Here is a 26431-nt window from a genome sequence, read left to right as displayed (position 1 = left end):
TACTTGTTAATTAGCAAAAGAAAAAGAATGTACTGACCAAATTAGCCCTTTCTCCATGTCAGCAAAATGGCCATTAATCATTCTTTCCCCTTTATCACCTGGCCTCCCTCCCTTGTAATCTTGTCACCTGTTCTGCTTCTGATCAATAAAAGCTGAGGGAGAAGTAAATTCAGGAGGTCTTCTTTGCCTCCCTTGGCAAGCCTGCCCCTCTCCCTCTTGATATACTTATTTCCCATGTATAAGAGGCTCCCATGTATAAGACAAACCTTAATTTTGGAACCCGAAATTTGAAAAAAAAAGTTTTACATAAAGTTATTGAACTCAAATTTTATTCATCATAAAATTCATACAACTCCTCATCACTGTCAAAACTCCCACTCATTAGCTTGTCCTCATCTGTGTCTGATGACAAATCACTGTCTTCATATATTGCCTTGTCCTCAGTTCCATCTATGGCATTTGAAATTCCACAACCACTGTATAACATGCACCCAGTTTATAGACCCCAATTTTTTCAAAAGAAGGTGTGTCTTATACATGGGGAAATATGGTAAGTGTGTGTCTTGAGTAGGTTTCTTCCACATGACACTGGTAGTTCCCAGTGGGCTGGAGCACTACAGTGTCCCATTGACACGGTGGCAGATAGACATCATCAGACCTTTACCAAAGTCGGATGTGCACCAGTATGCAGTCACCTGTGTAGATACTGCCACCAGTCTGCTTGCTGCTTACCCCGCCTGTAACCCTGACCAGAGGGCAGTTATACAGGCTCTGGACCGCCTGAGTGCTGTGTACGGGCAGCTCCTGGTCCTTGAAAGTGACAACGGTACCCATTTCACAGGTTCAATGGTGAGGCAATGGGCTCAAGACCTAGGAGTGGACTGGAAGTACCATGACCCCTACCACCCCCAGGCTGCTGGTATCATTGAGCAGTATAATGGACTCTTAAAGCAGGGACTGCAACAGGAGGGGGGCACCAGCTCCCTTACTCAATGAACATGCTGCTTGTGGACAATACTCTGGGTTTTGAATGAGAGACCTTGACCAGGGGGTCCAGCTCCAGTGGAAGCCCTCCTGCATCGGGCAGCTGCCCCCAGCCAGTTGCAGATACGCACCAAGGATGCTTTGCTCAAGCTGGATTTTGGACAGCAGGGCAACGTGTTCTTGCCTGCCCCAACAGCCTTACTTAAAGGCCAAGAGCTTCAATGGACATGGCCCTGGACCATACAGGCTCCCCACTTATGATGGGTGGCCTTGTTGGCAACATGGGGAAAAGGACTAGAGGTGGACACCAGTTAACTCCCTGGGCAACCAGCACCTGGCCACCTAAGGTAGAAGTGTATTATCCCTAGAGTACTCAGGGGAATAGCATTATTAAGGGCACCTTTGTAATTTCTTATGGCTCATAATGAGTTCTCCCATTTTGCTGCATATAGAACCAGCAGATTCTGGTGTGCTGGCGAGCAATCCTAAAGGGGTGGAATGTGGGGCAGCTGTGTTAGACTTGCTCACGGGTTTACCAGCAGCAAGCACTCTGCCTGATCAGTGCATGAGCACATGGCAGAGGCATGTGTGCACAGCCTGTATGAGGCTATGGGTGCTGCCTCTGAGCCAAGTGACTCTCCCAAATGGCTCTCCCGTCACCATGAGGTGCGATTTTCCTTGCTCCTTTGTCCTTACAGCAAATAGCAGATTTTCCTTTATTAGCTCTTTCCCTTGTGTTGTTTATTTGCTCGCCTGTCCTTGCGAGTCTCCAATAAACAGGACTGGCCCGACACTTTCCAGCTCTGCAGTTCCTCTACCGTCTGCCCGAATCCAATGTGAACCTGCTTGGCCTCGGCTACTGGCATTATATCAGGTTAGCAGCTTAGTGAATAATTTTTATATGGAATTAATTTTTCATTTAATAATTTTATTTTTATTGCTAGCTGACTGAGAACTATGCAAATTTATTCATAAGAAAATGAATAGCCGTGAGACCCAGTGGTGTCCACGGCTTTGGTTCTCTGGATTAAGAGCCTACCTAGAGGGATCAATTGCGCATTTTTGTAGCCAATGTAGAGGCTGGGGAAAAAAAGCAAGGCACATTTTTCAGCCTACAGGCTAGGTTTCATTCACTACAGCTGGAAGAGAGAAGGGATAATTATTTCATCACCTTCCTTCGAGTAAAGCTATTAACAGACACCTAAATGACTTCTTAACAAATAGACCTGAAAGTCTGAGAATACTGTAGCATAATCAGTGGTGGTTAAGAGTCAGTGATGCACAGAATGTTATCAAGCTCACTCACACCCAGAGCTTTGTAAGGTCTGACTTTGAAACCGCTTTCCCAAAGTCCAATTCTAAGCCTTAGCATCAGTTAAACTGTTCCCTGCCTGGACTGCTCTTCTGCGTCCCTTAGGTATTACACAATGCAAGTTCCCATGCCACCTCCCCTTGCCTACTAACCTGGGTTCCTCTTTTCTTCCTTGACTTTCTCGTCCTCCTCTGACCACTGTTCCCTGGGTCATCTGCAAACCTCCACATTCCATTGTAAATTAATACCTATATATCTTGGAGCTTTTTGCAGAATAGGCCCTCCGCCTCTTTGCCTTAACCCATTTCTCTCCCAAGACCCTGATTTCCCACAAGCCCTCCTGAGTGAAGGCTCCTTGTTCTCTCCCATCTTGCCTTCAGCTAACCTCTTTTTCTTTCAGTCACCCTGGGCTGTGAGGCTAACCCCCCAGTTCACTGAAAATGCTGGAGCCTGGCTTACAGCCCTGCTCCCTGTTCCTCAGTGGCCACTGGGATGATTCACAGGCTGTAATGCCAGTGGCCATTGCCACACAGGTCCACATTAAATTCGGGCAGACAGTAGAGAAAATGTGGAGCTGGAAAGCGTTTTGCCATTCCATTTAATAGAGTCTCACAGTGGCGACAAGCACACAGGCAGGGAAAACCATTTTTCAGGCAAACAAACAACAAAATGGCCCCTCACAGTGGTGAGCAGGCAATCCGCACATCCACAATTCCCGTGAGCACAAGCAGCCAGAGTCTTACATAGGCCATACACACGTGCCTCTGTCAGGTGCTCACACACTAGTCAGGCAAAGGGCTTGCAGCCGGTACACCAGCAAGCTAGCCCAGGGTCCCCAAACATTTTACACAGGGGGCGAATTCACTGTTCCTCAGACCGTTGGAGGGCTGGACTATAAAAAAAACTATGAACAAATATCTATGCACACTGCACATATCTTAAAGTAAAAAAACAAAACGGGAACAAATACAATATTTAAAATAAAGAACAAGTAAATTTAAATCAACAAACTGACCAGTATTTCAATAGGAACTGTGCTCCTCTCACTGACCACCAATGAAAGAGGTGCCCCTTCCGGAAGTGCAGCGGGGCAGGATAAATGGCCTCAGGGGGCCATAGTTTGGGGACCCCTGAGCTAGTCTAACAGCTCCCCACATTGATTCTGGCAGTTTCTCCAGTAATTCCACTCCAATGACCTTTACCTTTGCCTGCTTTCTGAACATGATCACAGTGCCTCCTTTAGTAACTTGAAGGTAACAATAGCCCACTTCCCAGCCACGAGCTCTTGCCTCTCCAGCCGTCACTCCTTACCTCTCTCACACTGCTCCTTGCTGCCATCAGTCCTCCTCCATTTCTTCTCCTTCTCACCCTGCCTCTCATCTAAGGCCTCCGCTGAGTTCAGCAGGCAGCCTCCTCACACCCTCACAGTGACTACTGGCCCCACAAACCCTCGTCACAATCCCCCACTCCTGACTTACCCTGATAATCACTTCTCTTCCCACAACTGTATCTTTGGCTCTACTTGAAAAATGCTTTGTTTCTAGGAAAGCAATTTCACCCATATTATAACAAAAACTCAGTTTCAAATAAAGACAGAGAATAGTCTAAACTGTCAAAGAAATGTGCTTTAAATAACTTTAAGTTCTATGGAAGCTACCAGCATCCTAAAAAATACTAATTATTTGGAGTCCTTTTAAATAAAAGATTAGGATGCTATGTAATTAGATATTACTTACAAGAAAATTTTCATTGTTCTTATCACAAATTCTAAATTACTAGAAATATCAAATTGTACTAGTCTAGAAAACAGAAGGTTAAATAAAATCTTGTATTTTAACATGTTTTAGGCAATAGGTTACTGAGTGGCTTTAAAGAAATTATCAAACTACAATACTTGAGAAGTATTTTTTAATTCTTGCAAATGGGATAAAACTCTTTCTGATCAGAAATGGTTTGGTTATCTGAGCAACCAGCCATGGTACTGACCCTCTCCAGTGTCATGCTGTGTTTACTGCACACGTGTAAGAACACCTGCTCATCAGGACGAGAAAACCTGGGATGGTTAAAAATCAGATGGCTTTCTTAAAGGGTGATATTTCTAATTTCTCTATTTGAACAGTTTTCCAAACATTGGGGCCTATATAAAATGTGACTTTACTAAATTTAATTATTTGACTGGTATCTAAAATAAACTCTAGAAATGTTTATCCAGTAGTGAATCAACTCAGTCAGCTTATGTATTTGTCCAAGAAAAAATACTTACTTGCAAATTGTAGTCTTGCAGAATTTTAACCAGCGAATCTCTCAAATTGGGAATCTCCATTCCTTCCTTGATGCGGTGAATCAGTAGAATTGGGTCAACATGTGTGCCAATGTTGTTTAACAAGCCAGTAATAAAAGCTGCAAAATACCATAGAAAACAGTTAACATAGAAGCAATGTACATACTGCAATTTTAAGCCAAAACTAATATAAAAAAATATTTCCTTCAAATTTGAATTTTTAAACTCTTAAGACCTAATCTGGGAGTGACGTCACGGAAATGGCGCCGTGAGAAGCGCGTCCGACAGCTCTCCCCTAAATCACAACAAATTTATCAACTAGAAACAGAAAAATTTATCCTCGGAGCATTCCGGAGTTCCACACAAACTGAAAGCAAAAGGACTGTTATCACTTGAATCTGAGAGACGAGGGTGTGGAGGAAGCTACCGCAGCGACGCTCATTCAAGCCGCCAGGGAGTGCGCCTGCGGTGAGTCAGCCCATATACTTGGGAACCGCAAGCCGCCGCGAGCAGCCGACTGCGAGCCACCGCGAGCCGCCGCGAGCTGCCGCGAACCCCCGCGAACCGCCACCGCGAGCTGCCGCGAGCCCCCGCGAACCGCCACCGCGAGCGGCCGCCACGAGCCGCGCGCGCCCGGTCCGGTTGAGCACCGCTGACGTTCCCAGCGGCCCGCACACTGCGAGTGGGGGTCGCTGGCCACCGGTGCCCGGAGCGCCCCATTTGCGCGCGTGCCTTTGGCATTCCACGCGCCCAGGGCGCCCTACTGGCCCGCACACCCAGGGGGCTCCATTATCCTGCGCCTGGTGCGGTCCAGCCGCCAGCGGTGGGGCGAGCAGGAGAGGCTTGGGAGATTCTCTCCGTGGGCGGGGCACCTCACCCAGCCATTCAAGCTAACAATCAAGCGTTGGGGGAGGGGCGTGCGCAGGCAGCCTAAAATACCTTCGGAAACACAGCTGCGACCCAATCACTGAAATTAGCTTAACCCATAAAATCTGCGCACCCTCGGTTCTAATTGATAAGATCTCTCTCAGTTCAGTGATCCAAGAAAAGAGGCGTGATATTTTTTAGTGCCTCTCGCTAAAGGGGCGGGGGCAACTTCTGATTGATAGAGCCTCCATATTCAGGGATAAACGCTAACAAGAAGGACTTGGCAGAGACTAGTGTCTCTTCTTCCCTGCAAAAACAGGCTACAAAGTGTGGAAAGCCTGGGTTGAGAGGTCCAACTAAATGATAGGCGCTGAACAGTCACCTTGACAACAATTGACTCCCACCCCAGCCTGATTACACTGGAGGCCCTGACTCTCAGAGCCTTTCCCAAAGCCTTGCACTGAGTGGGGATAGAGTGGGGATTTCCCAGCTCTTTGAGCCTCTTACTCCCCAGGCAGAAGCAGTTGCAGCCTTATAGCTGGATCACCAGGCAGCTAATTCAGAAAGGGGGGACTAGGAGAGAGAATCCAGGAAAGCAAACTCTCTCATCGTTGGACCCTGCAAACGCCAACAAGCCTTTACTTCCAGCAAGACTAAAGCCAATTATATGACATTGCCATAGAATCCCATCAACTGCAAATCCCTACCTAAGAGTGACACAGGGGCAGAGCCTGGGGTACAGAGTCACCGACTAGGAAGAGGGAGAGAAAAGAAAAAGGAAGAAGTTAACCTCTCAAAATCAAGAAAAACCCACAGACTTTGCAACTTGATCCACTAATTTTTTTGTTGTTGTTGTTGTTGTTTGTTTCTTCTATCTTTTTGCCTTTATTTCCTCCACCTCGGTCCTTCTATTCTCTGCCCATCTTATGCTTCCCCTTTCTTGAACTACACTACCCATGAGTGTTGCATTTTATTTTTCTTCTTCATCCTCACCCTCCTTTAAGGTTATACTCCAAAACACTTAACTCTCACTCTCTCCTCTTTTGTTTTTTTTTGTCTTGCTTTATTTTGTTTTTTTCTCCTCCTATTTTATTTCTTCCTTCGTTTTTCTCTTTTTCTTATTTTTTCCTTTCTATTCGTTTTTTCTTTTCTCATTTTACTTTCCTCCCATATAATCCTCAATCATGAACAAATTAGTTAATTTGGGACTCAAGGCTTTTTTTTGGCTTTATTTCTCTTTTTTGCTTTTGTTTTTATATTTTTTTTCTCTTGTTTGTTTATTTTTGTGGCATTTTGGGTCCTCCCAACCCAAGGTCTCCATTGTATTTAGTCTTCGCTCCACTTAATACAACAGATTTTTACTTATTATTTTTATGTTTTCTTCTTTATTATTCTTTTTTGGTCCTTTTTCTGATTCCCTCTTATCCCTCTCATTATATCTCTTAGTTGACCATCACTTACAAGCAAATCATCTTATGCTTGTCTAAGATTTTCTTCTTTTTTTTTTTTTTTTTTTTTGCATTTAGTAGGTCCCTACTCCCTTTTTTTGCCCCTTGAACTCTTCACCCCAAATCAGGCCCTCCATTATAGGCACGATATTTCCCTGAGGAGGGGAGAGGAGGGAAAGAGAAGAGAGAAAAAAAGGGGGAAATAATAAATTATTACTGTTTTTTTTTGTGGGGTGTTTTACCCTTTTTTTTTTTTTCTTTTTACTCTTTATTAATTCTAATTAGTGCTATCAATAAGACCACCCTCAGATGCCGATAAGAAAGAGGAAATCGAATATTATGGATACAAAAGAAAGAGAGGTAACACAAATAGATGTGGAAAAATCTATGGAGAAAAGACTTAACATATTGGAAGCCTTGGAGCTAAATGACAGAGAATTTAAAATAGAAATCTTAAAAATACTCAGAGATATACAAGAAAACACAGAAAGGCAATATAGGGAGATCAGAAAACAACTCAATGAACACAAAGAATATATTACCAAGGAAATTGAAACTATAAAAACAAATCAAACAGAAATGAAAAACTCAATTCACGAGCTGAAAAACGAGGTAACAAGCTTAGCTAATAGAACAGCCCAGATTGAAGATAGGATTAGTGAAATAGAAGACAAACAACTTGAGGCACAACAGAGAGAAGAAGAAAGAGACTCAAAAATAATAAAAAATGAGAAAGCCCTACAGGAATTGTCTGACTCCATCAGAAAGAATAACATAAGAATAATAGGTATATCAGAGGAAGAAGAGAAAGAAAATGGAATGGAGAATATACTCAAACAAATAATAGACGAGAACTTCCCAAGCCTGTGGAAGGAACTAAAGCCTCAAATTCAAGAAGCAAACAGAACACCAAGTTTTCTTAACCCCAACAAACCCACTCCAAGGCACATCATAATAAAGATGACACAAACCAATGACAAAGAAAAAATTCTCAAGGCAGCCAGGGAAAAGAAGAGTACAACATATAAAGGAAGGCCTATTAGATTATCATCAGATTTCTCAGCAGAAACTCTACAAGCTAGAAGAGAGTGGACCCCAATATTTAAAGCCCTGAAAGAGAGGAACTTTCAGCCAAGAATACTATACCCATCAAAGCTATCCTTCAAGTATGAAGGAGATATAAAAACATTCACAAATACAGAAAAGATGAGAGAATTTATCAACAGAAAGCCCCCACTCCAGGAAATACTAAGGGGGGTTTTCCAACCAGATTCAAAGAACAAAAGAAAACAACACCACAAGTAACAGCTCCACCAAGAACACAATAAAACCAAACTTAAACTGTGACAACAAAGGAAAAAAAGGGGGGAGAGGATGGAGATTAACAGTAGCAAAGGATGATGAAGTGCAGAAATACTTATAAGATAGGGTACTACAATGAATATGGTAGGTACCCTTTTCATTACTTAATGGTAACCACCCTTAAAAAAACCACCACAAAAACACTTGACTTAAAAAAGGTAGCAACAGAGGAAAGAAGTATGGAACACAAACAAACAAAAACAAATGATAGAAAAACAAAAGAGAAGAATCAAACTAGATACAAAACTAACAGAAAGCAATTTATAAAATGGCAGTAGGGAACCCACAAGTGTCAATAATTACACTAAATATAAATGGATTAAACTTACCAATAAAAAGACACAGAGTAGCAGAATGGATTAAAAAAGAAAATCCAACTATATGCTGCCTACAAGAAACACATCTAAGCAACAAGGATAAAAACAAATTCAAAGTGAAAGGCTGGAAAACAATACTCCAAGCAAACAACACCCAAAAAAAAGCAGGCGTAGCAATACTCATATCAAATAATGCTGACTACAAGACAGGAAAAGTACTCAGAGACAAAAATGGTCATTTCATAATGATTAAGGGGAAGTTGAATCAAGAAGACATAACAATCCTTAATATATATGCACCAAACCAAGGAGCAGCAAAATATATAAGACAGCTACTTATTGACCTTAAAACAAAAACTAACAAAAATACAATCATACTTGGAGACCTCAATACACCGCTGACGGTTCTAGATCGGTCATCCAAACAGAGAATCAATAAAGATATAGTGGCCTTAAACGAAATACTAGAACACCTGGATATGATAGACATCTACAGGACACTTCATCCCAAAGCGAAAGAGTATACATTTTTCTCTAGTGTACATGGAACATTCTCAAGAATTGACCATATGTTGGGCCACAAAGACAATATCAGCAAATTTAGAAAAATTGAAATTGTACCAAGCATATTTTCTGATCATAAAGCCTTGAAACTAGAATTCAACTGCAAAAAAGAGGGAGAAAAACCCACAAAAATGTGGAAACTAAACAACATACTTCTAAAAAATGAATGGGTCAAAGAAGAAATAAGTGCAGAAATCAAAAGATATATACAGACAAATGAAAATGAAAATACGACATATCAGAATCTCTGGGATGCAGCAAAAGCAGTAATAAGAGGAAAGTTCATATCACTTCAGGCCTATATGAACAAACAAGAGAGAGCCGAAGTAAACCACTTAACTTCACACCTTAAGGAACTAGAAAAAGAAGAACAAAGACAACCCAAAACCAGCCGAAGAAAGGAGATAATAAAAATCAGAGCAGAAATAAATGAAATAGAGAACAGAAAAACTATAGAAAAAATCAATAAAACAAGGAGCTGGTTCTTTGAAAAGATCAACAAAATTGACAAACCCTTGGCAAGACTCACCAAGGAAAAAAGACACAGGACTCAAATAAATAAAATCCAAAATGAAAGAGGAGAGATCACCACAGACATCATAGAAATACAAAGAATTATTGTAGAATACTATGAAAAATTATATGCCACCAAATACAACAATCTAGAAGAAATGGATAAATTCCTAGAACAATACAACCTTCCTAGACTGAGTCATGAAGAAGCAGAAAGCCTAAACAGACCAATCAGCAGGGAGGAAATAGAAAAAACTATTAAAAATCTCCCCAAAAATAAAAGTCCAGGCCCAGACGGTTATACTAGTGAATTCTATCAAACATTCAAAGAAGACTTGGTTCCTATTCTACTCAAAGTCTTCCAAAAAATTGAAGAAGAAGCAATACTTCCAAACACATTTTATGAGGCCAACATAACCCTCATACCAAAACCTGGCAAGGATGGCACAAAGAAAGAAAACTACAGACCAATATCTCTAATGAATACAGATGCTAAAATACTAAACAAAATACTGGCAAACCGAATACAACAACATATTAAAAAAATAATACATCATGATCAAGTGGGATTCATCCCAGAATCTCAAGGATGGTTCAACATACGCAAAACGGTTAACGTAATACACCATATCAACAAAACAAAGAACAAAAACCACATGATCTTATCAATAGATGCAGAAAAGGCTTTTGATAAAATACAACACAATTTTATGTTTAAGACTCTCAACAAAATGGGTATAGAAGGAAAATATCTCAACATGATAAAGGCCATATATGATAAACCATCAGCCAACATCCTATTAAACGGCATAAAACTGAGGACTTTCTACCTTAAATCAGGAACAAGACAGGGTTGTCCACTCTCTCCACTCTTATTCAACGTGGTGCTAGAAGTTCTGGCCAGAGCAATCAGACAAGACAAAGAAATAAAAGGCATCCATATCGGAAAAGAAGAAGTAAAGCTATCACTTTTTGCTGATGATATGATCCTATACATCGAAAACCCGAAGGACTCCACAAAAAGATTATTAGAAACAATAAACCAATACAGTAAGGTCGCAGGATACAAAATTAACATACAAAAGTCCATAGCCTTTCTATATGCCAACAATGAAATATTAGAAAACGAACTCAAAAAAATAATCCCCTTCACGATTGCAACAAAAAAAATAAAATACCTAGGAATAAACATAACAAAGAACGTAAAGGACCTATATAATGAAAATTACAAAGCATTGTTAAGGGAAATCGAAAAAGATACAATGAGATGGAAAAATATTCCTTGTTCTTGGATAGGAAGAATAAATATAATCAAAATGGCCATATTACCCAAAGCAATATACAAATTTAATGCAATTCCCATCAAAATCCCTATGAGATTTTTTAAAGAACTGGAACAAAAAATCATCAGATTTATATGGAACTATAAAAAACCCCGAATAGCCAAAACAATCCTAAGGAAAAAGAATGAAGCTGGGGGCATTACAATACCTGACTTTAAACTATATTATAGGGCCACGATAATCAAAACAGCATGGTATTGGCAAAAAAATAGACACTCAGACCAATGGAACAGAATAGAAAGCCCAGAAATAAAACCACATATATATGGTCAAATAATCTTTGATAAAGGGGCCAACAACACACAATGGAGAAAAGAAAGCCTCTTCAACAAATGGTGTTGGGAAAACTGGAAAGCCACATGCAAAAGAATGAAACTCGACTACAGCCTGTCCCCGTGTACTAAAATTAATTCAAAATGGATCAAAGACCTAAATATAAGACCTGAAACAATAAAGTACATAGAAGAAGACATAGGTACTAAAATCATGGACCTGGGTTTTAAAGAACATTTTATGAACTTGACTCCAATGGCAAGAGAAGTGAAGGCAAAGATAAATGAATGGGACTACATCAGAATTAAAAGTTTTTGCTCAGCAAGAGAAACTGATATCAAAATAAACAGACAGCCAACTATATGGGAACTGATATTTTCAAACGACAGCTCAGATAAGGGCCTAATATCCAAAATTTACAAAGAACTCATAAAACTCAACAACAAACAAACAAACAATCCAATAAAAAAATGGGAAGAGGACATGAACAGACACTTCTCCCAGGAAGAGATACAAATGGCCAACAGATATATGAAAAGATGCTCAGCTTCATTAGTTATTAGAGAAATGCAAATCAAAACTACAATGAGATACCACCTCACTCCTGTTAGATTAGCTATTATCAACAAGACGGGTAATAGCAAATGTTGGAGAGGCTGTGGAGAAAAAGGAACCCTCATTCACTGTTGGTGGGACTGTAAAGTAGTACAACCATTATGGAGGAAAGTATGGTGGTTCCTCAAAAAACTGCAAATAGAACTACCTTATGACCCAGCAATCCCTCTACTGGGTATATACCCCAAAACCTCAGAAACATTGATACGTGAAGACACATGTAGCCCCATGTTCATTGCAGCACTGTTCACAGTGGCCAAGACATGGAAACAACCAAAAAGCCCTTCAATAGAAGACTGGATAAAGAAGATGTGGCACATATACACTATGGAATACTACTCAGCCATAAGAAATGATGACATCAGATCATTTACAGCAAAATGGTGGGATCTTGATAACATTATAAGGAGTGAAATAAGTAAATCAGAAAAAAACAAGAACTACATGATTCCATACATTGGTGGAACATAAAAATGAGACTAAGAGACATGGACAAGAGTGTGGTGGTTACCAAGGGTGGGGGGGGAGGGAGGACATGGGAGGGAGGGAGGGAGAGAGTTAGGGGGAGGGGGAGGGGCACAGAGAACTAGATAGAGGGTGACGGAGGACAATCTGACTTTGGGAGAGGGGTTTGCAACATAATTTGATGACAAAATAACCTAGACATGTTTTCTTTGAATATATGTACCCTGATTTATTAATGTCCATCCCATTACCATTAATAAAAATTTATTAAAAAAAAACAAAAAAAAAAACAAAAACCTAATCTTCCTTTGCTTTCTTCATGAAATAAAGGAGTTAAATTGGAAGAATTTAAAAGAACAAACTATTACTTCAGAATACAGTTTGTGATGCTAACGAGATGCAACTCGTATTATTGAAAATGTACTATGCTCAGCTATCACACATTTTTCACCAATATTTGCAAGGTAGGAGTGTTGTCTCCATTTTTAAGAAATGGGAAACAGGGTGGTTAGCTAATCCATCCAGGCTCACACAGCTAGCAAGTTATAATCCCAAATTCAACCCAGGCCAGACTCAAGTTCACAATGTGTTACATTAAACGCACTTTGCCTCCTTTAAGATCCTTAAACTACTACTTTGTCATGCTAACATTATACTCTTGTACATCTAATTAAAAAGATAATCATAGCAGCAATTTCTAGAACTAGAAATTTTGAAATAAATAAGCCTTCCTGCCAAAAAAATAAAAGAGAAGGGAAGAAATCTTACACTACTACTGCTAGTTCTGGATCACTTCCTCTTCTTCAGAAGAGAACCTGGGCTGCTGACAGCTGGTGGCTTCTGTTACTTTTCAAAATGGAAGACCCAGGGCACATGGTCAAGCAGAGGGCCAAGAAATGTATCACTGGTGCACGGGTGAAAGTATGCTTCATGGGGACAGGTTCCTATTATCAGGTTAACCATCTGTTTTTTAACACATTCAGGCAACACAGAGCGATGAGGCCCCAGGCCTCCCTGCACAAGAGTATTATTGGAGACCATTACAATGTGCCTGGCCTGTTTTTATTATAGATGCTTGACCACATTTTTAATTCACTGTGTCCTGAAATAATTCTTTCTCAACATAAATGGCTATATTGAGAGAAAACACATTGCTGGGAAGAGTATAAATTAATAAAGTCTTTTTGGGGGGCAGTTTGGTAATATTTTACAAAAATCTTAAAAATGAGTATATTTTGAGGTGAGCATTAATTTTAAGGATATCATGCAACAAAGCTATATACAGTGGTCCCTGGTCTATCACGGGGGTTAGGTTCCAAAACCCCCTGCAATAGGAAAAAATCCACGAAGGAGCAACCCTTTATTTATTTTACTATTTATATATATTTTAAGACTTTATAAACCTTTCCCACACAGTTATTAACCTTTCCCATGCTCTTATAAACACTGCCGATGCTCTTTAAACACTTTCTACACTCCTAAGCCTATGTAATTTTAACAACATATAAAATACTATGAGTATTCACCAGTGAATACACAGTAATAGTCCTTTAATATGTTTTAGTTAATATTTTTTATATTGTTTTCAAATTTTTAGGGTAGAAAATGGTTATTTTACCACAAAAATAATTAAAATAATAAATATATAAAAATACCTATATACCATAAAATCCCACGATATAATAAAAAATCCACAATACAAAATTAGATATATACAATTTAAAAATCCACGATATAGTGAGACCATGAAAAGTGAACTGCAATATGCCGAGAGACAACTGTAGGGAAATGGCCGGGAATCAGACTGTTGTCCTGAGACAAGTGTTTGGTGCAGACTTTGGAAAACGCCAAGTGTTGCAGGGGCAGAACGCTGCCAGGCAAGCACTGATAAGACTGTTTACAGGAAACAGCTGATCCCCATAGCCTTTTCCCTACATACCTGGAAGGTATAGTTGATCATCTTTCTCTGCACCTGAATCCACTCTAGGCTAATCTGACCCAGACTCTGCTAATTTGCTTGATGAACAAAGACACCAAAAAATATGATGAGGCTGCAGAGATCTGGCTCCAGTCCTTAAGGCTGGGAGTCCCCTGTACTCATCTTTTCTCTATGTTGTGTCTTGTGTGTTTTTCTTAAGTCCTGCAGCGCCTTCCTTTCATGCACACCTACTGCTGGGCTGGACGTGGCAGACAACTATATAGATACAGACACAGATATAGAGATAGAGATAGAGATAGGGATAGATAGAGATCTAGACGTCTGTAGGAACCCAGACGGCTTTTGTGCTCACGTGGCTTGTCGATGGAATACAGAATCAGGTCTTCCCAGAGCTCTCCATCGTCCTGCTCCTTGGCGAACTCAATTGCTTTATCAACATCATGTAATTCCTCCATGATCATCTTCAGGGCACTCCGGCTATTGCCCATTCGGCCTAGTAAAGATGTGAGAAACACTGCATTGAGGACATTTTAACAAAGCATTGTTACAAAACAGCATATCTCCTAACTTGTTTATATAGTTTGAAAGCAAAGAAAAAGCCTATTTCCTTATGTGATACTAGCTTAGCATGATAAAATAAATGTCTATTTACCAGGTGTTTTCTGTGTGCTGAGAATGCATTAAGTGTTTCACATGAATGACACTTCATCATCACTAAAACCCCATGAGATAGGTTAGGCTAATATTTCCATTTTATAAACAAAGACATGGAAATGTTAGTAACTTGCTACTAAATGGCAGATGTGGATTCCACACCCACCTCTGTCAAATGCTGACTTCCTTCTCACAGGCTTGTATTTCTTTTGATTGCCTCCACTACCAGATACAATTAAGACTTTTTTTTTAAACTTATAAATTTTCTTTATTATGCTGATCTTTTCATTTTTTAAAAAAAATTTATTTTAATGGGGTGACATCAATAAATCAGGGTACATATATTCAAAGAAAACATTTCCAGGTTATCTTGTCATTTAGTTCTGTTGCATACCCATCACCCAAAGAGAGATCGTCCTCCGTCACCCTCTATCCAGTTTTCTTTGTACCCCTCCCCCTCTTTCCCTCCCCCCACCCCCCGTAACCACCACACTCCTGTCCATGGTCCATGTCTCTTAGTCTTGTTTTTATGTCCCACCAATGTATAGAATCCTGCAGTTCTTGTTTTTTTCTGATTCGTTTATTTCACTCCACATAATGATATCAAGATTCCACCCTTCTGCTGTAAGTGATCCGATGTCATCATTTCTTCTAGCTGAATAGTATACCATGGTGTATATGTGCCCCATCATCTTTATCCAGTCTTCTATATTTTTTACAGTGATTAAAAGCCTTTAAGCAAACTCTTGGCCCATACAGCAAGAATCCATAAAAGAGTAGTGTCCTTAACATGTTCACCAAGTCCAAGTTGGCCCCATCACCATGCCAAATCCCTGAAAAATGCAACCCAACCACAGTTCAGTCTGTTAGGATCTGTCACAGGGAGCAGGAGTCCAGGAAAAGTCCACATCCAGGAAAAGTCCGCATGGCACTGGAGTTGTCACCATTCTATACTTTGCAGCTCATGTCCAAGTCCCAATGACTGCTGCTTCTAGCTGGTACTGATTCAGGTAGACTGGAAAAGCCATGTGCAGCATGCATGGATATGGAGCTTCTGTTCTCCTCTGCCTGGAGAGATGAGACCAGGTTGCTTTTCCCTGGAGCTCTGTGACTGTGGCATGGTAAAGAGAACCTTGGGATACACTAAGCTGGGTGGCAAAGGTAGATTCATAATAGCAGTTGGCAAAAGGGGGAAAGAGAACTCTCAATTAGGAGTAGGTCCCAGCCTGAAATATGAGTGGGGCATTGAGGTAGGAGGGATAAAGGAAACACTATATATTAAGCAAAGCAGCAGAAAATAGGACTATCAACACCCACAACAGAGATCTTCGAGGGAAGAATAAAAAACCTGACTATTCAGGCAAGACATAGTTAAGTGGCCCTTGTGCAAATGAGATCAGTTTACCTGCTTCTTGGAAGAAATACCCTAGGCTTGTCCACAGTGTTGTAGATGGGGCCGATGGCCCTGGGCACCTTCAGCCTTCAGTGGCAAACCCCAGCTTTCTGGGCAAGGTTAAGTCATAGGTGGCTGGAGCAGGGCTGGAAGAGACTGAACCCTCCCTTAGAGGAGCGAGGGGGAAGCCTACCTTCCAGTGTCCCTGTTTCCTCACAGCAGAGGCATGTAAGCCTGGCAGGCTTTAGCTCAATGACCTTCCTTTCCACTATTGAAGCAGGACCCAGATGGCATCCTATGAGACCCCTTGGGGCGTTGGAGCCTTTAAGGGTGTATCCTAAAAGCTGGTACTTCCCCTGATCTCTATTGGGCTTTTTCTGCCTCTAGGTATCTTAAAAGCCATGCTCAGAAGATCTCACTGAGGGGTTTGAGGATCCCCATCTGCCAATATAAATCTTTTCCATATATCTGGAGCTATTTGGAAAAAGACAAAACTGTTATTAGCTGGATCTAATAAAGAAGGTAGTAGTTTGCAGGCGAAAAACATTTGGTGTCTCCTGTTCATCAGCACTCAAAAGAAATGTAAATTTTTTTTTAAGTAAAACGTATCATATGGTAGACCCGTAGGAGTTCCAAGATATGACTACCCCCTTTAAAAAAATTTTTTTTTAATTGACCTTAAACTGTTTGCTAAGTACACTTTAATAATAGCTTAACTTTAAAGATTGTAAGCATGACAAAATACAATGAATGCTTTTGCTCCATATGCAGGAGCATTTTCAGTTTAGCCAGTTCAGGAAATCCAATAATAGAACAATGCATACAGACAATGAGCTATAACATGCTTAGCAACCTCTCCTGTTCTGACAGAGGTTACTATAGATCCGGAATATGTATCCACTGTAATGTGGACATACGACTGTTTGCCAAATGAAGGTATATGAGTAACATCCATCTGCCAAAGTTGTCCTGGTAGGGATCCTTGAGGGTTAACTTTAAGTGAAGGGGCAGCATAGGACCCCTTGGACAGGATTTCCCAATCTGCCGTGCTGCTTCCCGAGAAAATTGAAACTGTTTACACAGGCTGCAGCGTTCTGGTGATGAATAGTATGAGACTGACTTGCTCGGTCTGTCATGGTTGCTCTATATAATTTTCTTTTGGGTAGCTTGATCAACAAGGGCATTCCTAGACCCTGGCCAGTTGGCTCAGTGGTACAGCCTTGGCCTGGTGTGCAGGATTCCCGGGTTCGATTCCCAGTCCGAGCACACAGAAGAAGCGCCCATCTACTTCTCCACCCCTCCCCCTCTCCTTCCTCTCTGTCTCTCTCTTCCCCTCCCACAGCCAAGGCTCCACCGGAGCAAAGCCACCCCGGGCACTAAGGATGGCCCCATGGCCTCTGCCTCAGTCGCTAGAATGGCTCTGGTTGCAACAGAGCAACACCCCAGATGGGCAGAGCATTCCCCCCTGGTAGGCATGCCAGGTGGATCCCAGGCAGACACATGCGGGAGTCTGTCTGACTGCCTCCCCATTTCCATCTTCAGAAAAATACAAAAAGTAAATAAATAAAAATGCAACAATAAAAAAAAAAAGAAAAAAGAGAAGAAGAAAAAAGGGCATTCCCTGTGCTAAAGCTCCAGGGAGCATGAAGTGAGCTTGAGTATGTCCTATGAAACATGGAGCTCTATGTTAACATATAAGTCTTTGAAGAAGGAGGAACTGCTGAAATAGTTCATCAGCATTTGTCCCTAAGACAGCAGTCTTTATAGTGGAAACACCGTAAGTAAACATTTGCTGTCTGTCTATAGATTAAAGGGGGAATATGGCAAATGCTGAAAAGCCATGATCTTTGTGCCTCTCCCCTCCCCCAACCCCCTCCCTCTCCTCCCCCCACCCTGTAACCCCAACACTGTTGTTCATGTCTCTGAGTCTCATCTTTATGTCCCACCTATGTATGGAATTCTATAGTTCTTAGTTTTTTCTGATTTACTTCTTTCGCTCAGTATAATGTTATCAAGGTCCATCCATGTTGTTGTAAAAGATCCTATGTCATCATTTCTTATGGCTGAGTAGTATTCCATAGTATATATATACCAAAGCTTTTTAATCCACTCGTCCTCTGATGGACACTTGGGCTGTTTCCAGATCTTTGCTATTGTGAACAATGTTGCCATAAACATGGGGGTGCATTTCTTCTTTTCAAACAGTGCTATGGTGTTCTTGGGGTATATTCCTAACAGTGGTATAGCTGGGCCAAAAGGCAGTTTGATTTTTATTTTCTTTTGGAATCTCCATACTGTTTTCCACAGTGGCTGCACCAGTCTGCATTCCTACCAGCAGTGCAGGAGGATTCCCTTTTCTCCACACCCTCGCCGGCACTTATTCTGTGTTGTTTTATTGATGAGCGCCATTCAGACTGGTGTGAGGTGATATCTCATTGTGGTTTTAATTTGCATTTCTCTAATCATTAGTGAAGTTGAACATTTTTTCATATGCCTATTGGCCATCTGTGAGTCCTCTTTGGAGAAGTGTCTTATTCATTTCTTTTGCCCATTTTTGGATTGGATTGTTTGTCTTTCTGGTATTAAGTTTTACAAGTTCTTTATAAATTTTGCTTATTAACCCCTTATCAGACGCAATGTCAAATATATTCTCCCATGTGTAGTTTGTCTTTTTATTCTGTTCTTATTCTCTTTAGCTGTGCAGAAGCATTTTAGTTTGATAAAGTCCCATTTGTTTATCTTGTCTTTTATTTCACTTGTTTGTGGAAACAAATCAGCAAATATATTGCTGCGAGAGATGTCAGAGAGCTTACTGCCTATGTTCTCTTCTAAGATGCTTATGGTTTCACTCCTTACATTTAAGTCTTTTATCCATTTTGAGTTTATTTTTGTGAGTGGTGTAAGTTGGTGGTCTAGTTTCGTTTTTTTGCAGGTAGCTGTCCAATTTTCCCAACACCATTTGTTGAAGAGGCTGTCTTTACTCCATTGTATTTCCTTACCTTCTTTGTCAAATATCAGTTGTTCATAGAGCTGTGGGTTTATTTCTGGGTTCTCTGTTCTGTTCCATTAATCTATGTGCCTGTTCTTATGCCAGTACCGTGCTGTTTTGAGTACAATGGCCTTATAACTTGATATCCGGAAGTGTGATACCTCCCGCTTTATTCTTCCTTTTCAAGATTGCTGAGGCTATTCGTGTTCTCTTTTGGATCCATATAAATTTTTGGAATATGTGTTCTATATCTTTGAAGTAAGTCATCGGTATTTTAATCGGTATTGCATTGAATTTATAAATTGCTTTGGGTAATATAGACATTTTAATGATATTTATTCTTCCTAACCATGAGCACGGTATATGCCTCCACTTATTCGTATCTTTCCTGATTTCTTTTATCAATGTTTTATAATTTTCCGAGTACAAGTCTTCAATCTCCTTGGTTAGATTTATTCCTAGGTACTTTATTTTTTTGGTTGCAATGGTAAAGGGGATTGATTCCTTGATTTCTCTTTCTGACAGTTCATTATTAGTGTATAAAAATGCCTCTGATTTCTGACTATTGATTTTATATCCAGCCACCTTGCCGAATTCATTTATCAGGTCTAGTAGCTTTTTTGACTCAGATTTCAGGGTTTTCTATATACAATATCATATCATCTGCAAATAATGATAGTTTTACTTCTTTTCAAATTTGTATGCCTTTTATTTCTTTTTCTTGTTTGATTGCTGTGGCTAGGACTTCCAGAACAATGTTGAATAAGAGTGGTGAAAGGGGGCACCCCTGCCTTGTTCCTGATCTTAAGGGGATTGCTTTTAATTTTTGCCCATTGAGTATGATGTTTGCTGTGGGTTTGTCATAGATGGCCTTTATCATGTTGAGGTATGTTCCCTGTATTCCCACTTTGCTGAGAGTTTTAATCATGAATGGGTGCTGGACTTTATCAAATGCTTTTTCTGCATCTATTGAAATTATCATGTGGTTTTTCTCCTTTCTTTTGTTTATGTGATGAATCACATTGATTGATTTGCGAATACTGTACCAGCCTTGCCTCCCCAGAATAAATTGCACTTGATCATGGTGTATGATTTTTTTCATATATTGCTGGATCCGGTTTGCTAATATTTTGTTGAGGATTTTTGCATCTAAGTTCTTCAGGGATATTGGCCTATAATTTTCTTTTTTAGTGTTGTCTTTGCCTGGTTTTGGAATCAGAATTATACTCGCCTCATAAAAGGAGTTTGGAATTCTTCCTTCCTCTTGAATCTTTTGAAATAGCTTGAGAAGGATAGGAGTTAGTTCTTCTTTGAATATTTGGTAGAATTCACTTGTGAAGCCATCAGGCCCAGGACTTTTCTTTTTTGGGAGTTTTTTGATAGATGTTTCAATCTCATTTGTTGTAATTGGTCTGTTTAGGTTTTCTGATTCTTCCAGATTAATTTTTGGAAGACTATATGTTTCAAGGAATTTGTCCATTTCATCTAGGTTGTCTAGTTTTTTGGCGTACAGTTCTTCATAGTATTTTCTTACAATATTTTGTATTTCTGTTGTGTCAGTTGTTATTTCTCCACTCTCATTTCTAATTTTATTTATTTGAGTCCTCTCTCTTTTTTTCTTGGTGAGTCTCGTTAAAGGTTCATCGATCTTGTTTATCTTTTCAAAGAACCAGCTCCTGGTTTCATTGATCCTCTGTATTGTTTCTTTAGCCTCTATGTCATTTATTTCTGCTCTGATCTTTATTATTTCCTTCCTTCTACTAGCTCTGGGCTTTACTTGCTGTTCTTTTTCTAGTTCTTTTAGATGCAGGGTTAAGTTGTTTATTTGAGCTTTTTCTAGCTTCTTGAGGTATTCCTGAAATGCTATAAACTTCCCTCTCAGAGTTGCTTTTGCTGTGTCCCATAAATTTTGAGTTGATGTATGCTCATTATTGTTTGTTTCTAGGAATTTTAAAATTTATTCTTTGATCTCACTGTTAATCCATTCGTTATTTAATAACATGCTATTTAGTTTCCAAGTGTTTGAATGGTTTTCAATTTTCCTATTGTGGTTGATTTCTAGTTTAATGCCATTGTGATCAGAGAATGTGCTCGATATGATTTCAATCTTCTTAAATTTGTTGAGACCACTTTTGTGCCCTAACATGTGGTCTATTCTAGAGAATGTACCATGAGCGCTTGAAAAGAATGTATATTCTGCTGTTTTACAGTGAAAGGTTCTGAAGATATCTATTATATCGAGTTGATCTAATATGTCCTTTAAGTCTGCTGTTTCTTTGTTAATTTTCTTTCTTGAGGATCTAATGATGTTAATGGGGTATTGAAATCCCCTACTATAATAGTATTGCTGTTGATCTCGCCCTTTAAGTCCATCAAAGTCTGCTTTATATATTTAGGTGCTCCTATATTAGGTGCGTAGATATTTATAATGGTTATATCTTGCTTTTGGATTTCTCCCTTTATCATTATGTAGTGACCTTCTTTATCTCTAACTATGGTCTTTGTTTTAAAGCCCATTTTGTCTGATATAAGTATTGCTACCCCAGCTTTTTTTTTATTTCCATTTGCGTGAAATATTTTTTTCCATCCTTTTATCTTCAGTCTGTGTTCATCTTTTGATTTAAGGTGTGTCTCCTGTAGACAGCATACGTATGGGTCCTGTTTTCTTATCCATGCAGCTACCCTATGTCTCTTGATCGGATCATTTAATCCATTAACATTTAAGGTTATTACTGATATGTAATTGTTTATTGCCATTTTTTTCTTTAAAACTGTTTTCCTCTTTTTCTATATTCTTTTTTTCCTTTGATCTGTTTACAACAGGTCCCTTAGCATTTCTTGCAGCCTTGGTTTAGTTGCAGTGAATTCCTTGAGGTTTTTTTTGTCTGTAAAGCTTTTTATTTCTCCTTCAATTTTAAACGATAGCCTTGCTGGATAAAGTAGTCTTGGTTGTAGGTTCTTATTCTGCATTACTTTGAATATTTCTTGCCATTCCCTTCTGGCCTCAAGTGTTTCTGTTGAGAAGTCAGAAGTCATCCTTATGGGGGCTCCTTTGTAGGTGATAGTCTTTTTTTCTCTAGCAGCTTTTAATATTTTCTCTTTATCATTTAGCTTTGGTATTTTAATTATGATGTGTCTTGGTGTTGGTTTCTTTGGGTTTCTCCTTAATGGAGTTCTCTGTGCTTCCTGAACATGTGAAATGTTTTCCTGCCTTAATTGGGGGAAGTTTTCCGCTATGATATGTTTGAACAAAGTCTCTATCCCTTGTTCTTTCTCTTCTTCTTCAGGAACCCCTATGATGCAGATGTTATTTCTCTTCATGTTGTCACAGAGCTCTCTTAGAGTTTCCTCAGACTTTTTGAGTCTCTTTTCTTTTTTCTGCTCTGCTTCCGTGCCTTTATTTATTGTGTACTCTAACTCACTGATTCGATTCTCTGCTTCATCCATCCTGCTTTTAATTACTTCCATTGTATTCTTTATTTCAGATATTGTATTTGTCATTTCTGATTATTTTTTATTATTTCAATGTCCTTTTTTATATTTGTTATCTCTTTATTTAGGTTTTCGTAATGGCCATCAATGGTTGTTCTAATATCTTTGAGCATCCTAACAATCGTTATTTTAAACTGTGCATCTGGTAATTTGGTTATATCTGATTCACTTAGGTCCTTTTCTGGGGATTTCTCTTGATTTATTTGTGTTGTATTTCTCTGCCTCCGCATTTTCTCTTTGCGAGAGTGGCTGTGATCACGCGCTCGGGTGTACAAGCGTTGGCCTTGGCATTTGCCCCGCCCCCGTGCGTGACGTTATGCTCGGTCCTGAGGGCACTGGTGAGCACCTTTGCTCAGCTGCGGATCTCCGCCTGTTTCCTGGCTTTTGCCCTGACTTTGCAGGAGGAGCTCGTTTGAGGGATGGCTGCTAGCCTTGTCCACAATTAAGACTTTTAAAGGGGTGGGTGAATAAAGGTGAAGGGATTAAGTAAAAAATCAACTAAACAAACAGTCTCAGACACAGACAACAGTATGGTGAGGCTGGAGGAGGGAGATGAGGGTAGAGGGGCCCAAATGGTGCTGGAAGGAGACCTGACTTGGGGTGGTGAACACACAGTACAATGTACTGATGATGTGTTATATGACGGTGCATCTAAAACTTATATTTTATTAACCAATGTCACCCCAATAAATTCATTTAAGAATATAAACAAAACTCCAGGCAAACAAATAAATCAAGGCCTTGGAGTCACCCTGCTCTTCAGGCAGCTCTGCATGTTGCTCTCAGATACACTGTATGTAACTCAACCTCCCATGTGAGAGGGCCGCTTCATCTTCCTTCTCCTCCAAGTGCAGGGGAGCCGTTCAGTAACCCTCATGCGATCAAGTATCTGCCAGCTATGCTTCCATTTGAATAATTATCTTTACACACTTTACTCACTGGACCTCTGGTTCCTACTTTCACATGTATCATAGTCTTTGTATGATGTATCATACATACCAAGATGCAGAATTAAGTATTTTTTCACATTCCTCCAAAATGAACCACTTGCATAAAATCAATGAAGATTTATGAAGATTGCCTAGGGAAGCTCTGTGCAGATATTTGGAGCTTAAACAGAGTTCTTATTAGATGTTTCTCCAGTGTCACTTCTCTTCCCTACATTAGTAGGGTTTTTCTAATTCACACCCTCCCTCATACAGCATTTGGCCTCATTGGCTCACTGATTTATCAGCATTTTAATAATTGTTATTAATTTCCATGAGTTTTTAGCACATGTAGAAAGCTTTACTCAGAGCAAGGACAGCAGCTTGACTGTGGGCTATCACCCTTCTCCCCGGGCCCTGGCCTGTGGCAGGGACCAGTAACAGCTCTCGAGTCCTTCCCACTCTGAGCAGCCATTATCAAATGATAACAGCTGGCCTGTGAACAAAATTATATTCTGTTTGTTTTATCTTCTATAGCATTTTACTTTTCCTACAGATATTATTCCCACAGTCTGTCTTAAAAACTTGTTATTTCAAAATGTGTATATGATTTTTAGTTTTTATAACAAAAAATATACTGTTTCCCTTATAAGTTCTCTAGTGCTTCTAAGACAATATGACATCACGACAAACATTTACTAGAGTATTTCTTGGGAGGCACTCTGTTTGGAAGAGGTAAACTGATGAGCTACCTGAGATTGCAATTAGAACCCTAAGAATGTAAGTAACAAAACATTTTCCCCAACTACTTCCTGCTAAGGAAGGCAGGCCCTATAACTGAAGAAGAGCTCTAGGTTTGTTACAGAGCACCCATTAACATGCATTCCCATTAACTGGAACAGAAGATTTAAACAATTTTTCATTACAGAGGCCAAAGGAGCCAATGAGGCCAAGTGCTGTATGAGGGAGGGTGTGAATTAGAAAAACCCTACTGATGTAGGGAAGAGAAGTCACACTGGAGAAACATCTAATAAGAACTCTGTTTAAGCTCCAAATATCTGCACAGAGCTTCCCTAGGCAATTTTCATAAATCTTCATTGATTTTATGCAAGTGGTTCATTTTGGAGGAATGTGAAAAAATACTTAATTCTGCGTCTTGATATGTATGATACATCGTACAAAGACTATGATGCATGTGAAAGTAGGAACCAGAGGTCTGGGGACAACTGACAGCTAGATCATATTAAGGTTTTCCTCTCTTCCAAAACTCCCTCCATTATTTAGGGTTCAAGTTTTTTGTGTTTTTTTTTCTTGATTTTTCTGAAGCTGGAAATGGGGAGAGACAGTCAGACAGACTCCTGCATGTGCCTGACCGGGATCCACCCGGCACGCCCACCAGGGGGCGACACTCTGCCCACCAGGGGGTGATGCTCTGCCCCTCCGGGGCGTCGCTCTGTTGCGACCAGAGCCACTCTAGCACCTGGGGCAGAGGCCAAGGAGCCATCCCCAGCGCCCGGGCCAACTTTGCTCCAGTGGAGCCTCGGCTGCGGGAAGGGAAGAGAGAGACAGAGAGGAAGGAGAGGGGGAGGGGTGGAGAAGCAGATGGGTGCTTCTCTTGTGTGCCCTGGCCGGAAATCGAACCCGGGACTTCTGCACACCAGGCCGACACTCTACCACTGAGCCAACTGGCCAGGGCAGGGTTCAAGTTTTGAAAACAAACATTATTATATATCAAAATGGTGGTAATATAAGCTCATGTATTTGTTTCTTACACAATACTAGAATATTATTACCTCAGCAGCATTTATTGAATAACTTCCTTCTCTAGTGAGCTGTGAAGTCTCCTTTTCCATGCATTAAATTTTTTTTTTCTTGTGGGAGAGAGAGAGAGAGTCAGAGAGACGGACAAATAGGGACAGACAGACAGGAAGGGAGAGAGATGAGAAACATCAATTCTTCACTATGGCTCCTTAGTTGTTCATTGATTGATTTCTCATACGTGCCTTGACCAGGGGGCTACAGCAGACCGAGTAACCCCTTGCTCAAGCAAGCGACCTTGGGCTCAAGCTGGTGAGCCTTGCTCAAACCAGATGAACCTGTGCTCAAGCTGGCGACCGTGGGGTCTCAAACCTGGGTCCTCCACATCCCACTCCGATGCGCTATCCACTGTGCCACCGCCTGGTCAGGCTCCATGCATTAAATTCTTATGTAAAATAAATTTTAACCTCGTGTTCATTTGGTCTAAAACTTTTGTCAGTTCTTAAACAAGTTATATCGTGTTGTCAACCCATTTCTTAGTTTATGGGGACTAAAAACGACTTACTCAGAAGATAAACGGTCTCTTCTACAAAGTTTCTCTGTTGACAGATCTCAAGAGCCTTCAAGTAAAGCAGGGGAAAAAATGTTACTATAGGTTACCAGACAATATCAAATATTAATAGTTAACTTAAACACACAAGCTGAACTAGTTTTCCCATTGCCTCATGTTAAAAAACAAAAGCAAACAAACAGAAACACAAATCTTAGGCTTTGCTGGTGGCTGTGCCTATTCATCTGTCAGGGAGCTGCTGGTCCCTGTACAATATAACTGATACACACAGGGGTGGACTGAAGTAGGTTTACAGAAGTGAGTAATCAAAACAATTCATTCCTGTTTGCTAATTACTGTATTATTTATTACAACTATAACCCTGC

General features: G+C 40.1%; 1 protein-coding gene across 1 annotated transcript in view; it reads right to left on the bottom strand.

Annotated features, from left to right (window-relative positions):
• Positions 1–26431, bottom strand: part of VPS41 (VPS41 subunit of HOPS complex) — a 281951-nt gene that overhangs the window by 39460 nt on the left and 216060 nt on the right. The window contains exons 23-25 of the mRNA XM_066272129.1: positions 26061–26115; positions 14636–14776; positions 4560–4696 (exon numbers count right to left, since the gene is read on the bottom strand). Of these exons, the coding sequence (XP_066128226.1) occupies positions 4560–4696; positions 14636–14776; positions 26061–26115 (333 nt within the window). The remainder of the gene's footprint in view (positions 1–4559; positions 4697–14635; positions 14777–26060; positions 26116–26431) is intronic.

This window comes from Saccopteryx bilineata, chromosome 4, assembly GCF_036850765.1.
Source record: "Saccopteryx bilineata isolate mSacBil1 chromosome 4, mSacBil1_pri_phased_curated, whole genome shotgun sequence".
In the NCBI taxonomy this organism is placed as follows: Eukaryota; Metazoa; Chordata; class Mammalia; order Chiroptera; family Emballonuridae; genus Saccopteryx; species Saccopteryx bilineata.
The sequence above is the reverse complement of the archived record's forward strand: the minus strand, read 5'-3'. Positions and strand labels throughout refer to the sequence as shown.